This window comes from Tursiops truncatus, chromosome 3 (assembly GCF_011762595.2).
Source record: "Tursiops truncatus isolate mTurTru1 chromosome 3, mTurTru1.mat.Y, whole genome shotgun sequence".
Taxonomy (NCBI): domain Eukaryota; kingdom Metazoa; phylum Chordata; class Mammalia; order Artiodactyla; family Delphinidae; genus Tursiops; species Tursiops truncatus.
In genome coordinates, this window is record NC_047036.1 from 164,290,550 (window position 1) to 164,306,438 (window position 15,889).

General features: G+C 54.6%; 1 protein-coding gene and 1 non-coding gene across 2 annotated transcripts in view; both read right to left on the bottom strand.

The window, feature by feature from the left end:
• Positions 1 to 5: 5 nt before the first annotated feature.
• On the bottom strand, positions 6 to 112 carry LOC117312051 (U6 spliceosomal RNA). Its single transcript, XR_004526219.1, has one exon. It is a non-coding gene; the product is annotated as a U6 spliceosomal RNA (small nuclear RNA).
• A 3,030-nt stretch (positions 113 to 3,142) lies between these two features.
• Positions 3,143 to 15,889, bottom strand: part of PDE4A (phosphodiesterase 4A) — a 37,364-nt gene continuing 24,617 nt past the window's right edge. The window contains 10 exon segments of the mRNA XM_033854346.2: positions 3,143 to 5,761; positions 7,810 to 7,992; positions 8,457 to 8,579; positions 8,813 to 8,967; positions 9,080 to 9,179; positions 9,732 to 9,896; positions 9,993 to 10,034; positions 10,036 to 10,092; positions 11,162 to 11,385; positions 12,903 to 12,996. Of these exon segments, the coding sequence (XP_033710237.1) occupies positions 5,081 to 5,761; positions 7,810 to 7,992; positions 8,457 to 8,579; positions 8,813 to 8,967; positions 9,080 to 9,179; positions 9,732 to 9,896; positions 9,993 to 10,034; positions 10,036 to 10,092; positions 11,162 to 11,385; positions 12,903 to 12,996 (1,824 nt within the window). The 3' untranslated portion in view covers positions 3,143 to 5,080.

Sequence of the window (15,889 nt, forward strand, 5' to 3'; positions counted from 1 at the left end):
TTTGCAAAAATATGGAACGCTTCACGAATTTGCGTGTCATCCTTGTGCAGGGGCCATGCTAATCTTCTCTGTATGGTTCCAATTTTAGTATATGTGCTGCCGAAGTGAGCACCAACTGGTTCTTTAGGATAAATATTTTTAAAAGTGCAACGTCTGCGTCAAAATGCATGCACAGTTATGTTTTTGATAAATATTGTCAGACGACTCCTGGAGAGCTGTATGTGCTAATTTCTACCAGCACTAACGAACTATGAAAGTGCTTTGCCCACCCCTGGATGGTCCATCTTTTCATTATTTGCCAATAGGTGAAAAAAGAAAACTGTCTTCTTTTCATTTTACTTCCATATATTTTGATGCTGAGAAAGAGGGAGAAATATTACCCACATCTCATAATTTTGTGCATGTGAACTAAAATAGTGATAATAATATAAAAGTACCAGGCAGCTATCATTGTCAAACAGGCATTGGGTGAAGTGAGATCCCTGCCTTATTTCCCTGAATTTTCTCAACACTGTGAGATCACTTCTCAGCCTCAGTTTCCTCATCTGCAAAATGATAGTACCTATCTCAAGAACAGCTGGAAAGTTGATAAAATAATCTGAGTAATGAGTTTAGCATACGGCAGAGCCCTCTGAAGCCTGGGCGAGGTGGAACCGTTTGCCCCAGACCCCTGTAGCTTGCAAGTGGCTGACGTCAACTTCAAAGAATGAACTGACTCCACCCCTTCCCAGGGCCCCCTGTCCTGTTCAGATTACAGGGCTTCTCTGCCCTTGGCCACCTTTCCCCGAGGAAAGATGAACTCCCCAACAGGAGAATTTTAAAGAGCCAGCTGACGGTCACATGCCACCTCTATCCTTTGACCCACATTCTCAGACTGTCACCAAGTCCCAACTCAGGAGGCATGTGGGACATCACTCCTACCCTTTTACACTTGGGAAAACTGAGGCCCAGAGCGAGAAGGCTCACCCAGAGCCGCCCACCTAACCCCCTGCAGGCTGGGATTGATACTGTCGCCTCCTGACCCCCAGCCCAACACCCTTTCCCCGACTCTGCTTCCCTTTGAAACACCCTCGGGAAAACAACTGTGTCTCCTCGTTGCTTCTTGCGCAAAATTCAGATTCCCTGGAAACTTCTACCTAGTTTTTCAGCTTTGCTCCGCCCCCCTGGGTCCAGGCTGGCCCCTGCTCCTCTGGCCCAGGATATCTACTATGAATCTTTAAGCCAAAGTCAAGCAGGAGAACCTTTGTATATATTAAACCCTCTACATTAACTCTCCCGCTTAAGTGCCAGTACTGCGCGGTCAGATAGAGCAGCCATTGGCTAAACGTGGCTACTTAATGTAAAGGAAAATTAAAACTCTAGTTCAGTTGCACTAGCCACATTTCAGGTGCTTGATAGCCACGTATGGCTAGTGGCTACCTTATTGGATAGCGCAGACATAGAACATTCTCAGCATCATAGAAAGTTTCACTGGACACCCCTCTCTAGTCTGGAACTTTTGTTAACCCCATTTTATAAATGAAACAATTGCAGGTCAGAGAGCTCACGCCCAAGGTCACACAGCTAGAACTGGGATCCAAACCAGTCCTTGGCCACTAGAGACAAACAGCAGAGTAGGTGGGTCGGCCTATCCTCAGATCCAGGGAAGCTGCCATCCTTTTTTTTTTTTTTTCAGTATTTTTTATTTGGCTCCGTCGGGTCTTAGTTGTGGTGTGCAGGTTCTTTGTTGCGGCACGTGGGCTCTCTAGTTGTGGCTCTCGGGCCCTAAAGCACGTGGGCTTAGTTGCCTCGCGGCATGTGGGATCTTAATTCCCTGACCAGGTTTCGAACCTGCATCCCCTGCATTGGAAGGCAGATTCTTCACCACTGGACCACCAGGGAAGTCCCAAGCTGCCATCATTTTGTTTCAGAAGACACATGCTGTGAATATATACTGGTCCCACTGTGCTTAACCACTTAAGGACTGTGTGTGTACGTGTGTATCTCTGTTTATTACACACCAGAGGCAGCCCGTATTCTAGTCTGAAAACCTGCATCACAAACACTTCCTCCATCTTTATCTTTATTCACAAGGGAAGTTTTGCTCATTAGCATAATGAATGGCAGAAACGTTTTATTGGTGAAATCGGGGCTTGTTAATTAGGCTGATAGGGCTTCCCTGGTGGCGCAGTGGTTGAGAGTCCGCCTGAGGACGCAGGGAACACGGGTTCGTGCCCCGGTCCGGGAGGATCCCACATGCCGCGGAGTGGCTGGGCCCGTGAGCCATGGTCGCTGAGCCTGCGCGTCCGGAGCCTGTGCTCCGCAACGGGAGAGGCCACAACAGTGAGAGGCCCGCATACCACAATAAAATAAAATAAAATAAAGATAATCAGAGGCTTTAAAAAAAAAAAAATTTAATTAGGCTGATAAAGGTTGGAAAAATGGGCTCCCAGGGGTGGAGTTAACAGTATTCAAATATGTGGATTGGTTAAAATACCTGAGACTCCCTAGCTCCCCGATCCTGTATGAACTCGTCGGAAAAACAGAGCTAAAATCCGAAGCTGGTCCTGTGTGAACTTGGAGGATTCATCTTGCCTGAGATACATCCTAAGGTTCATGGGCTTTAGGACAGTCAAGTTTGTTTGTTTGTTTTGGTTTTGTTTTAATGCAGCGTGAGGGCTGCAACACTATCATGGCCAGAATTCATGGAACTTACAGATGTAAATTCTCTTGTGCTAATAAATCAAGTTTAACGTCTGCAGGGCAGAATTTGATCCAAGTGCTTTTATCGCGACCTGGCAACCAGATGTTGGAGGCGGGGGTCAGTCAGGTTTCCAGGAATGACTTCGTGGTACCAGGAGAACCCGAGTTGCGTCAGATATGCTCCACGTGAGAGAAACAAGGCTTACCTGGGTCTGCTGGCCTCCAAAAACTGCGTGGTCTGAACCTCCACATTACAACCTGCAGCCCCTGTGCCTGGACCTGGCCCAGGCCAGGGGGCTGCCTCCCACCAAACTATCTGCACCCCCTTCAAGTTCTGTCTGCTTGGGAAGGGGCAGGGACAGAGCCCGCTCACTTTCCCCACCCCTCCCCAGACAGATAGCGAGAGAGACACACACCTTGAGAAACAGGATGGGAAAGGAAGCCACATCAGCCAGGAAGATCGGTGAAAGCCTCGGTTTAATTGGAGACAAGATCGAAGGATTGAGTATCGATCAGCAGACCGACTGACTGATCATCAAAGTGGACAACACTCAGAGCAGCTCAAGGGGGTACTGACTCCCCTCCCCCACCCCCCGGGGTCCCTGTCCCCAGTTGCCAATCACTCCTGGCCCTGGGGCCGGGGGAGGGGCAGGGTCTGCGCAGTCCTCCCTCACCCCCTCTGATGACATGACTCGCCGTTAACAACAGCGCTGAGTCCACACTTCCGGGGTCTATGGTACAGTTTGTATAATACAGCAGGAATGGAGACTCCCATCGGGAGACCCCCAAACCCTCCTTCCCCTGAGTCAGCGGGGGAAGGGCAAGTTTATTTTCCCTTTTTGCCTCTGTAGAATAATTTACAAACCAACCTTACAGTATGTACAAAAAAAAGAAAGAAAGAAAGAAAGAAAAGAAAGGAAACAAAGAAAGAAAACCAAAAAAAAAAAAAAAAAAAAGGCCCACTCCGGTGGCCGGCTGGGACTGAAACTACTTTCGCTACAAAAATGAACCCTGTACAGCATCATGGGGGTGGGAGCGGGTGGTACTCCCCACAGGGAAGGACAGACAGATGGAAGGCTGGGGGGAGCTGGGGGCTACAGTACCGTGTGCTCCGAACTGGAGGGGAGAGAGATGAGAGAGAGAGGACGGTCCTGCCCAGCTGCAGAGCCAGGCTGAGGGGCAGAGCGGAAGGGGAAGAGGGGGTCTTTCTTTCCAAACAGTCCCTCATGGCTTGGAGAAAAATGGCCTTGCATCTGTCTGTCGTATTGCTTGGGGGAAGAGCTAGGGGTAGGCTTGGCAAGGTGCGGGCAAAGGAGAGACGACCTTGGTTGCCAGGGTGGGAAGGGCTGCCCAGAAAGGGGACGTGGGTGTACACCGTTATTGCTTCCTCCTAGGGCAAAGAGTCGGGGAGGGGGGGCAGGAGGATGCTGGGGAGGGGGCTGTGCCCACGAGGGGGGCTCCAGGCCTGGCCCTACTCCACCCAAGGTGCAGGTGGGAGCCACTGCAACCCCCCCTCCTATGGCCGTGGGAATCATTAAGGCAGAAACAAGAGGAGAAGCAGCTGGAAGGAGGGGTGCGGCTCCAAGCCATCCCCCGCCCCCGCAAACGGAGAAAATTCAAACGGAAACCAGACTGGAAGGGGAAAGGGGTGGCCGGTGGAGGGGGGAGGTGGATCACACCCTCCTCAAACCTCAGACCCCAGGTGGGTGGTGTGAATGTCCCTCCAACATCCTACCCCTGCCTCCTAAGATCCACCCATCTCCCCCCTGCCCGTCCCCCAAGTCAGTATTGCCAGGTTTGTGCAAAATGAGGCTGAAGACTTCTTGGGGGGAGGGCAGAGAGCTCATGGGGCGCCCCCTCCCCGCCCCCAGAGGCCCCACCCAGAATGGCTATTCCTGGCTGGGTTCTAGAGACCCTCCCCAATTCAGAAGAAAAGTCTGGGGGGAGACCCCACACCAGGTGAAGAGCCCGAAGAGGCCGGAAGACTGAGCCTGGAACTTGGGGCGGGGGGTGGGAGGGGGAAGCGGGGGTGGGTCAGAGGAGGGGGGTGGAGCTGGCCGAGGGGAGCTGGGTACAGGAGCATCTACAGTTGCTGTGTTTCATCCTGGGCTTTTTTGTGTTTTTTTTTGTTTTTTTTTTCTAAAAATGTAACAATTAAAATTCCAAAAATAAAATCCCTTCGGGGACCTCAGCCCCTTGTTCCCCAGCCCCCACCTCCAAAAAGAGGCCCAATGGGAGGGGGTGGGGGGAAAGGGGAAAAAAAGAAAAGAGAAAAAACCCCACTTTTCTGTTTTCTTTTTTCTCAGGAGGCCCAAGAGTCTTTGAGGCAGTGGAGGAGGTGGGGGGGTGATGGTGGTGGCGGGAGGCAGGGAGGCCGACGGGGTGTAGAGGCTGAGGCTCAGGTAGGGCCTCCAGCTGCCCCCCACCCTCCAGGAGCTGGGAGTGTGGATGGATCCTCGCCCGATGTTCCTGTGCAGGCGCAGCACGCCCTTTTGGCAGCCTGATCCTCTTTTTGGGCCCCCACCTCGGCCGCCGTGGAGGGGAGGCCCAGAAGGCCCGGGTCCTCCTCTGGAGGGGGCGGGGTCCTCAAGACAGGCAGAGGGAGGCTCTCGGGAGACAGGGCAGGGGGGCTGCTGCAGCCTACAGATGCACCTGGGGGCGTGGACGCGTCCTGACCCTCAGCCACACTATCTGCTGAGTCTGCTTGCTGTGTCAAGTACATTTCCTCTACCTCCACCTCCGTAGACTGGTCCTGGCCATCGACCTCCAACGGTTCCTCAGCTGGGAACACGTCCTGGGCGGTGGACAATTCCTGCACTTCAGTTGCACCTGGGGCAGTGGACACCTCCTCCTCTTCTTCCTCCTCCAGCGTCAGCTCAAACTGGAACTTATCCGGTGGAGGGGGGTGGCCTGGTCCCCCGGGCTCCTCCTCGGGTGGTGGCGATGGGCTCTGCCGAATGGCGCTGTAGTACCAGTCCCGGTTGTCCTCCAAAGTGTCCAGGATCTCTTGGGCATCTGGGTGAACCAAGTCGGCCCACGTCTCCCACAGCGGGTGCACAATGTAGTCGATGAAACCCACCTGAGGGAGGGAGAAGGACGAATAAACCAGGGATCTGCTGGTGCAGACTGCACCGCCATGCTGCGGGATCTAATACAAAATTTTTTTTACGTCTTTGTTGAATTTGTTACAATGTTGCCTCTGTTCTATGTCCTGGTTCCTTGGCCACGAGGCATGTGGGATCCTAGCTCCCCGACGAGGGATCGAACCCACACCAACCCCCGCACTGGAAGGTGAAGACCCAACCACTGGGCCGCCAGGGAAGTCCCAAAGATCCCGCATGCTGCGTGGCGTGGCAAAAAATAAAAGATGTTGATACCCTTGGACCCAGCAATCTTGCTTCTCCAGAGCCACCCTGGAAAAACTCTTGCACAAGTAAGAAAAAAAGAAAAAAACCACGTATGAGATGCAAACAAAAACTGGAAACATCTCCATATATACATCGGTTGGGCATTAGTTTATTTGTTTTCAGTTATTTTTTTTTTTTTTGGCCACACCATGCAGCATGTGGGATCTTAGTTCCCCGACATTCCAGGGAGGAATGGTTGGAGCTTCAAGAGCATCTGTGACCACAAGAGACATCTCTGAGGAGAGAAGCCCCAAGCTTCGCATGACAGAAGAGAAACACTGAAAGTTCTGGGGTGCGTGCCAACTATGTGGAGCCAGAGAGAGCCAAATTCCCTTTCTCCAGACTTTCCTTACATAAGAGAAAAACAAACCAATACAGCTTTATCCTGTTTGAGTCACTGTGAATCCCTAACTACTAAACACTTGTATGTCCACCCACAGAGCACTCACTACACAAACCATTATTCATCTGTCTCTGTGGGAATACTATACAGTAGTGAAAAAGGATAAGCTTAATCTATGTGTAATAATGTGCACAGATCTCCAAGTCATTTTTGGAAAGAAAAGGCAAGCTGTATAAAAATAGGTATACATTGAGATTCCCTGGCGGTCCAGTGGTTAGGACTCTGCACTTTCACTGCCAAGGGCGCAGGTTCAATCCCTGGTCGGGGAACTAAGATCCTGCAAGCCATGCAGTGCCTCCCCTCCCGCAAAAAGGTATATATTGATACAGTTTATATTTTTTAAAAGAGCTAAACCCACAAACTATTGCTATTAAGTTGCTTGTGAACATAAATACATAATAAAACAAGCAAAACTGGGTTTCATCAGGGGTTTGGGGCTGTGTGCATGCCCTGGGAACATTTGGAAGTGTTTGGAGACATTTTTGGTTGTTACCGCAGGAAAGGGAGGGCGTTCCCGGCATCTAGTGGGTGGAGGCCAGGGACGCTGCTCAACACCCTACAGTGCACAGGACGGTCCCACCACAAAGAATGATCCAGCGCCAAATGCCAACAGTGTTGAGGCTGCATAACCCTGGATGGGAAGGGCATACACACCGAACCGGGAAGAGGCCTCACCAGGGAGGAGGCTGGAAGCAGGGAGAGTGAGAAAGTCTCATATTCACACTTCAGTGTTGTCTTTTACGAGACTGTGTTTCTGTCCCTCTCGTTAAATTAAAAAGGCACGTGATGGAGACGAGTCATTTAACTTCACTTCAAAATCCACCAAGGGACTTCCCTGGTGGTCCAGTGGTTAAGACTCCACACTTCCACTGCAGTGGGGCACGGGTTCAATCCCTGGTCAGGGAACTAAGATCCCGCATGCCACGTGGCGTGGCCACACAGCAACAACAAACTCCACCAAAACTCAGGCACAAAATGAGTGGCCAGGTTATAGGGAAACCGAGAGGCTGAAAGGACATGAAGTCTGTAATTAAGGGCCGGATAAGTGTTATTACTGATGTTACAGCAGTTGCTACAAATGAGTTACAACTGTCTGGGTGCAAAACTACAACTTATGAGTCCAGAGGCTCAGTTCAATTGTTTTGTGGAGGAGAAAGTGTTGCCTATTTCCCATCAGGATAGAGAAGGAAAAAACAGACAAAGACAAACTTGACACTGTGTACGGGCAGGTTAGGACCTCTTGGGCCTTTGGAGCTCCAGGCCGGTGTGGGGTGAGGAGGCCCGCCCTGCTCTCTTCCAGTGGTGCCGAGACTGTACCTGAGACTTCTCCACCGAGGCCGTGTGCTTGTCGCACATGGGGCTGATCTCCATGCCACGCTCGCGTTCACGGTCACCCTGCTGGAAGAACTCGGCCATGATGCGGTCGGTCCACTGGCGGTACAGCTCCAGCGGCTTGGTGGGGTTGCTGAGATCTGCACAGTGCACCATGTTCCGTAGGACCTGCATGGGGTGGGGGACCTTCAGAGGCCGTGTCCCCGTCCTAGTCTGAGGCCTCAGGCTTCCTTACTTCCCCTTTGGAAGGACAGTAGGGGAGAATGGGTAGCGGGGAGATGGAGAAAGGTAGAAGAGGTGAGGGAAGAGGGTCGATGAGTGGGGAAGAGAAGGGGAGAGATGAGACGAGGTTGATGAGCAAAGGGCAGAGGGAGGGAAGGGAAAAGAGGCGGTGGGGAGACAGGGGTGTGGGGGACATGGAAACGGGTTGATGAGGAAAGGGAAGAGCGAACTGGAGGAGATGGGGGGAGATGGGATGGAGAGGTGGGAGTTGGAAAGGGTTAGATGGAATAGAGAAAAAGAGACAGGAAGATGGGCAACCTGGGAGCTGGAGCAGAGGGAGGGGCAGCAACCCAGACCTAACGGGGGAGGGGAGGGTCCAATCTCCCTATACGGTGTGGGGAGGGGGGCACCTGGATGCGGTCGGCATAGTTATCCAGCAAGAGGACCCCCGAGCTGGTCACTTTCTTGGTCTCCACCATGGTCTTCAGGTCAGCCAGGAGGGTCATGTGCTTGGACATGTCCGTGGCCAGCACCTGTGGGCAAGAAGTTGTCACAGGGGCCGTCGAAGCCTGGCTGCCCGCTGTACTGACCTGGGCAGGGCCTCTGAAGTTTTCACTCCGCACAATCAGCCGCCACGACCCACTCCCAAAGGACGCCTCCCCCACTAGGGGCCTTTCTGTCCCAGACTCAGACCTGGCCCTCCCCAATGCCCCCTTGCTCCAAGGGTGACCTTTCCCGCTCTGTCCCCGCCCCTCGCCCCGCCCACCATGTCGATGACCATCTTGCGCAGGCTTTGCCGCTGGCGCTTGCTGAGGTTCTGGAAAATGTCGCAGTTGTCTTCCTGCAGCAGCTTGAAGCCCACGGCCAGGTGGTGATTCTCCAGCACCGACTCGTCATTGTACATGAGCGCCAGTTCAGAATCTGTAGCCCAGGCAGGGTCGGGCAGTCAGGAGAGGGGAGGACCCACCCAGGGCGCCCCCCGCAGGCCCCGCCTCCAGCCCAGCAGGCCCCGCCCCCGTGGCGGGCCACTTACTGGTGTTGATGAGGAACTGGTTGGAGACCCCAGGGTGGTCCACATCATGGATGGAAGCTGCGAAGAGGGCGGCGAGAATCTCCAGGTCCGTGAATACGGCCTGGGGGCAGAGGGAGATGGGTTTGAAAGATGGGGAGTCAGAGAGACAGGGTAAGAGAGAGATGGGGAGTCAAAAAAGATGGGGAGGGCTTCCCTGGTGGCACAGTGGTTAAGAATCCGCCTGCCAATGCAGGGGACACGGGTTTGATCCCTGGTCCGGGAAGATCCCACATGCCACTAAGCCCTTGCGCCACAACTACTGAGCCTGCTCTCTAGAGCCCGCAAGCCACAACTACTGAAGCCCGCACGCCTAGAGCTCGTGCTCCACAACAAGAGAAGCCACCGCAATGAGAAGCCTGCGCACCTCAACGAAGGGTAGCCCCCGCTCGCTGCAACTAGAGAAAGCCCGCACGCAGCAACGAAGACCCAACGCAGCCAAATATAAATATATAAATTTATAAAAAAAAAAAGAAAGATGGGGAGTCAGGAGAGAGAGGAACGGGGTCAGAGAGAGATGGACGTCAGAGACTCAGGGTCAGAGAGATAAACAGAAGATTGGAGATGGATAGTGTGAGGGGCAGCTGGGGAGACATGGGGGCCAGGCGATGCTCACATCCAGTGCAGGTGTGGCCAGCAGCACGTGGGTGGACTGCAGCACGTCAGCCGCGTGCAGGCTGTTGTGGTAGGCCACATCGGGGTGGTAGTGGTCCTCCAGGGTCAGCATGTATGTAACCATCGTGTCCACCGGGATGCGGAACTTCTTCAGCAGGTCCCGCTCCTGAGGGCAAGAGTAGGGGGCGGTGACCCCCACACCGGCCCTCTGCTCCCCGCCCCGCCCCCTCCCTTGCATCCAGCCCCACTCAGCCCGCCCTACCTGGAATATCGTGTACATGATGCAGCTGAGGGAACGGCCCCCCCGCATAATCCGACACGCAAAAGATGTTCAGGCCCCACTTGTTCAGATTTTCCAATTCCTGGTGGAGATGGAGGCCAGAGGTCAGGAGCCCCCAAGGCCCAGGGCCCTCTAGACTCTTTTCTAGGAGTTCAGAACCCTGGTCTGAATAGTGGCACCATTATCGCTCACCCAGTAGGTGGCATGCTCAGCAGTATAGAATTTACTGCCCAGGTCCTACTGGGCCAGAAAATAACAAAGCAACCCCAGAGTCTACTGAGTGTGTATTATCCACCAAGCACTGCACTAAGCGCTTGATTTCACATGGCAGGTGACGGAACCAAAACTCAGAGCAGCGACATGACTTACCCGAGACCTTGCATCTCACAAGTGGCAAAGCTAGGATGTGAACCCAGCGTGGCTGACCCCAAAGCACAGCTCAGCCTCAGTTAAACTGCTCTTGAGCGCTGAGAGGAAAGGAACATGGGCTAATGTTCCATGTCTCCCCAGAATTCAGAACAGCACCAGCACATAGTAGGTGCTCAATAAACACTGAATGACTGAATAGAGCCCTGGCCAGTACTGGCACGCAGAGGGTTACAATAAATGTCAGCTGAGGGAGCCACTGAGCTTGCATCAAGTCCACTGTGCAAATCATTGTGGGAGCCCCTTGGCTTAAGATTTCATGGAAAAGCCAGGAGGCGAATCCAGGTCTGGTCTGTAGTGGATGCTGTTTGGGTTCTGCCCAGATTCCCTTCACTGGTCTCAATGCACCCATCACCCTGCTGCTGGGGCTGTTGCTTACAAAGACTCACAGCTGCCCCTTGTCAAAAATCGGCTCTTCCCTCACAGGAGCTATGTGGAGGGGGTGATGCCATCCACCCTGGGGACAGCCCCCAGCCAATGACTGACACAAGGGTATAAAATGTCAGCACACTTGCCTCAAGGTGGGCTCCACTCAGTGCTGTTGTTCATATTCCAGAGCCCCCTGTGGACACCAGCTGAGACCACTCCCTCTCTCCTGAGAGTCTCATAAAGCAGGTACACCCGAATCCTCATCTCAGGCTGATCCAAAGCCCAGTCCTTCTTTGGGCCCCAGGAGAACCCTGCCCCTCTCCAGCCCAGCCCCCCCCCACCGAGGCCCCACCCACTTGGGCCAGGAGTTCCTCTTGATCGGTGTTCACCCCAAAGCGGGGGATGCTGGAATCGTTCAGGCTGCTGCTATGCACCACCTTCTTCACCCCGGTGATCTGAGACATGGGCTGGAACTGTGGCCCAGGGGGCGGAGGCTGCTGGGAAGGTCTCTGCCGTGGGACTTGCTGTTTTTCTCGATCCTTCATTGCGGGTGATGGGATCTCCACTTCATTCTGCTTGTCTGCAGAAGATAGAGGAGAAGCCAGCATGAGAACCTCACAGAGGCTCCCTCATCTGGCTCTCAGACCGCCCCCCCGCCACCAACCCCTCAAGTCCTGGGAAGTCTCACTCAGGAGGGCAGACCTATTCTGGGTGTCATGCTGTTGGTTACTTATGGACTGGAAACCAGAGAGGAGGTAGGAACTCTTCTGGGAGGTGGTGGGCTGGAGTGGGGACCCTGGGGCCAGCCTGGAGCTATGGGGTAGCCCCCGTCCAATCACCAAGTTTGGCATGGGGGTGGTGTGGGAAGTCAGGAAGCAGGGTGGGGATGCTAGAGAGAGCCACCGCCTGCCTGGGATAGGCAGGGAACCTTCTCCAGCAGGCAGGGAAGACACCCCCATGGTGACCCAGAGGGCGGGTGGAGGCGGACAGCGCTGGGAGGCGGGAGGGAAGGGTGGTCTCTGGCTCCATGGACCCCCACCCCCACCCCCTGGACACCAGGCTTTCTGCGGACCAGCCCCAGAAGCCCCTTTCCTGAGCTCTTTAGGGTTTCCAGAGCCCAGCCAGGGCCACCCATTGTGACCTGGGGACCGCCAGTCAATGACAGGGCCTAAGAAGGCTCATTTGCATGCCGTGCTCTTATTGGCTGGATCTCAGGCACACCACACCCCCACTGACGGGAGTGTTTGAAACTCTGAAACCTTCTTTCCAGCTTGGTGGGGGGTGCCCTGAATTCGGGGACCTTTGGTAATAAATTCTGAGGGTGAAATTATCCTGAGTTTGTGGGGGATATCCTCAGCTAGGTCTCTTGGGTTCAGGATGAGATTAGGATGAGTTGGAGATCCCCATGAGCTTGAGGGTTCCAATGAATTTGGGGTATTCTACTGTCTTCAGGGTTCCACTGAGTTAGGAAATTCTCCTAAGTTTGGGGAATCACTTACAGGTTCTTCAGTGGGAGAATCCTATTAAATTTGGGTATCTAAAGTTTGCGGGGGTCTACTGAATTTGGGAGACTCTTCAGCTTGGTGGAAAGGTTTAGGGGTCTTTTACGGGCTCTTAAGGGCAGGGTTTCCCTTAAGTTTGAGAACCCTAGTGAGTTCAGGCACCTCTCTTGAGTTTGAGGGGTCTTCTGAATTTGGGGGGGGCTGAAATCCAAGTTTGGAGATTCTAGTGAATTTTGGGAGACTTTTCAGCCTGGAGGCATTTTAAAGTTTAGGAATTCTATTTGAGTTTGGGAGTTTCTTGGGGTCTTGAGTTTAAGAGTTCCAATGGGGTTCCCCTAAGTTTGGAGGAGCTTTGCAGCTTGGAGAGATTTTTAAATGTGGGTGTTCTAAAGAAGTTGGGGTCCCACTAAATTTGGGGGCATCGCGATATAGTAGCTCTTGAGCGTGGTGACTTTGACCTTTGGGGAGTTGAGTCGGGGTTCCCTGGGCAAATGTGGGCAACAGGACCCAGGGTCTGCGGTGGCCCCCTGCAGTCCAGTTATGCAATGCCTCCCCCCACACACCCACCCACACACAAGTGCCACCCTTCACTCACCTAGGAATGTGGTGGAGATGTACTCAGAGACCTGGTTTCCTGACCTGCTCATCTCTGACAGGTGTGTGAGTTCACGGTTTAGCATCCTCTTGAACTAAGGTGAAGGAAGCAAGAAGGAAGGAATGATGGGGTCATGGCAGGTGTGGGTGTGGGGGGGTGAGGCCAGGCCCTCTCAAGAAACTTCTGAAGAACCCGTGAGTCCCTCTCACTTCTCTGCTCAGCCAACAGAGTCCTCAGCAGGCTGCTAGAGGGGAGGGGTCAGTCCTTCCTCTCCTCCCAGCTCTGGATGGGGGTACCCAGGCTTGGGGAGTCAGGACTCAGCATACCCCTCCCTGTCTGAGGAGGCGGGGCTCCTCTCCCCATACTCCCTCCTTCTCCCCCCCAAGGAGGAGCCAGAGGGGCACCTGTGGAAGGGAGGGGCTCCTACCTAACAGGAAGCCAATGGGGTGTCAGGAGAATCCCGTCACCATGGTGATGGGAGTCTCCTTAGCAACTCCCCCTCCAACCAGCTGCTGAGCTGGGGGAAGGGGGGGCAGCCGGCGGGCCCTTTAACCCCTGCCTTCCCAGAGCTACCCCTGGCCCAGGTCTTCCCAGACAGGGACCCCACTCCCTAGGGTCCCGGCCCCCAGCCCCCAGCCTGGTTTGGGAGGAGGGAATGTAGTCCTGAAGTTCTGGGTGGAGAGGTTTGACCGGGGCAGGGAGAATAGTGAGCTGAGGAAACCCTAGTTCAGTCACCCAGGGGAGGGGGTTCCCATCATAGCCCCCTCTCCCCCAACCTCAGAGTGGTGGACAGATGCACAGGTGGACGGAGTATACCCAGAACCAGGCTGGTCCCCCCATAGCACTTCACACAAGCATCTGCTGTGACATTGTGCGTGAGGAGAAAGGGCATCGGCTCCCCGCCCCCAAGCTCCACCAAAGCACCCCCAAAGCAGGAGCAGACTCTGTCCAGAAAGGCAAGAGGGACATTCAGCAGGAAGGGTGAGCCCGCATGGCCCACATCAGGACGAGCGCTCCCTCCTCCCACTGCTGCCAGAGGCCTGGGCACACATAGAGTCACACACACACACACACACACACACACACACACACACACATACACACACGATGGACCCACAAAGTCACACAACCGCACACAGACTCCCATATTACACAGTTCTACACAGCCCCAGACACACAAACCAAGGAGCATACACAATAAGGCAGTCACTGACACTCGGGGTCACATGCCCCAGAAAATCACGCCGCTCTGGGCTCATAAACATGGCCCCAAACACAACACCACAATCAGAGCCACGTGACTTCAGCCAGGGCCACCCCCTGGTCCCTGACCCAGGCAAACAAGCATATAGTCAGGCAGCCCCCCACCACTGCAGACACACACGTGTGTGCACTGGCAGTCACACCCAGAGAAAGACTCACACCCCCAGCCACCCGCCATCCACGCCCAGCCCTGGGCCACACACAGAGAGACCCAGTCACAAGGCTTCACGTCCAGGCCGCACACGTGCACAGCCGCACACACAAGCCTAGACCGGGGGCTGGAGGGTCTGAGGTGGGAGGACCAGAGCCGGGGCTCCTGCCCATCCTCCACCCCGAGTTCCCCTACCTGGTCCCACCAGCCCACCAGCCATGGCTTGGAGCAGGTCTCGCAGAAGAAATCCACCAAGGGCATCTTGGAGTCTTAGCCCTGCTCAGGGCTGCCGCACACAGAGGCTGGGCTTGGGGAGTCCCGGGATTAGCAGCTACTGTGCGGGGGGCGGGGGGGCAGGGTGCTGGGCAGGTGGGCAGTGGAAGGGGGAGCCGCGGAGGGGCCCGGGCCGGCCCAGCAGGGCTGGGGGCTCCCTTCCCCTCCGCGCTCCCGGCAGCAGACCCGGTTACATGGTCCGCCAGCCCCTGGCCCCGATGGGCACTCGCGCGGCAGCGGCTGGAGGCGGCCAGGGACCCCTGCCCATGGGGGGGTGGCAGGGTAAGGGTCCCAGGAGGAGGCTTCGGAGGCTCTGGGCTCCGTGTGTTCGCCTGTGTGTGTGCGTGTGCGTGCTCACTGCAGCACTGGCAGGCTGCACTCGATGTCAGGTGGTGCTGGAGGTGGGGGGGGCGTTAAAGGGGCATTGGAGCCCACGGGCCTCAGGCAGGACCCAGCTGGGGCTGCTGGGGAGAGGCAGGGAGGCACGCACACCCTGGAGAGGACGTGCCCCCTCCGTGGACACACCCAGAGACAGACACACACCCACATGCTCCACACACAGACACACCCACACTCAGACACACCTTCCACACCAATACAGCCAGACACCTGACACACTCATGCACTCGAATACACTCCAACACCCAAATGCTCTCCGTCCTTTGCTGACCACACACACACACACACACACACACACACAGAGTCACAACTCTGTTGTTCAACACATTTATAGGTATATAGTTGACCTCACAGAAATACAAATGCCTTCAGACACACCCCTTCCAAGAACGCAGACTCACACTCAGATGTGGAGACACACACTAAGGGATAAACACCCAGATACTGGACACACTTACAGACACACTCAACACACCCACAGACACACTTGTAAACAAACACAAATACCCATGTGTCCTTAGACACATATGTGCCCTGACAAATCCATAAGGGGATACTCACACTCACACCCACAGATACACACGCACACACCCCATCGTAGAAATACACCCACAGACCTACATTCGGAGACACAGTCACATTCTCGGATGCTCAACACACCCTCAGGGACACAAGCGCCCTCAGACTCACATGTTCCCAGACAAACCTCCACCCATGGTGTATGCACCCCCCAACACAGACACCTCTACCTGCACATTCATTTCCTGATAGGCATCCTCCCACAAGGGCTGCTCCCATGCTGCACAACTCCAGGAAGTGTCATTCACATTGCCTGCTTTCTGAATGGTGTCCCCTGGAGTTGTGCAGTGCACAGTCTGCACAGCTATGCATGGAAGCCTTG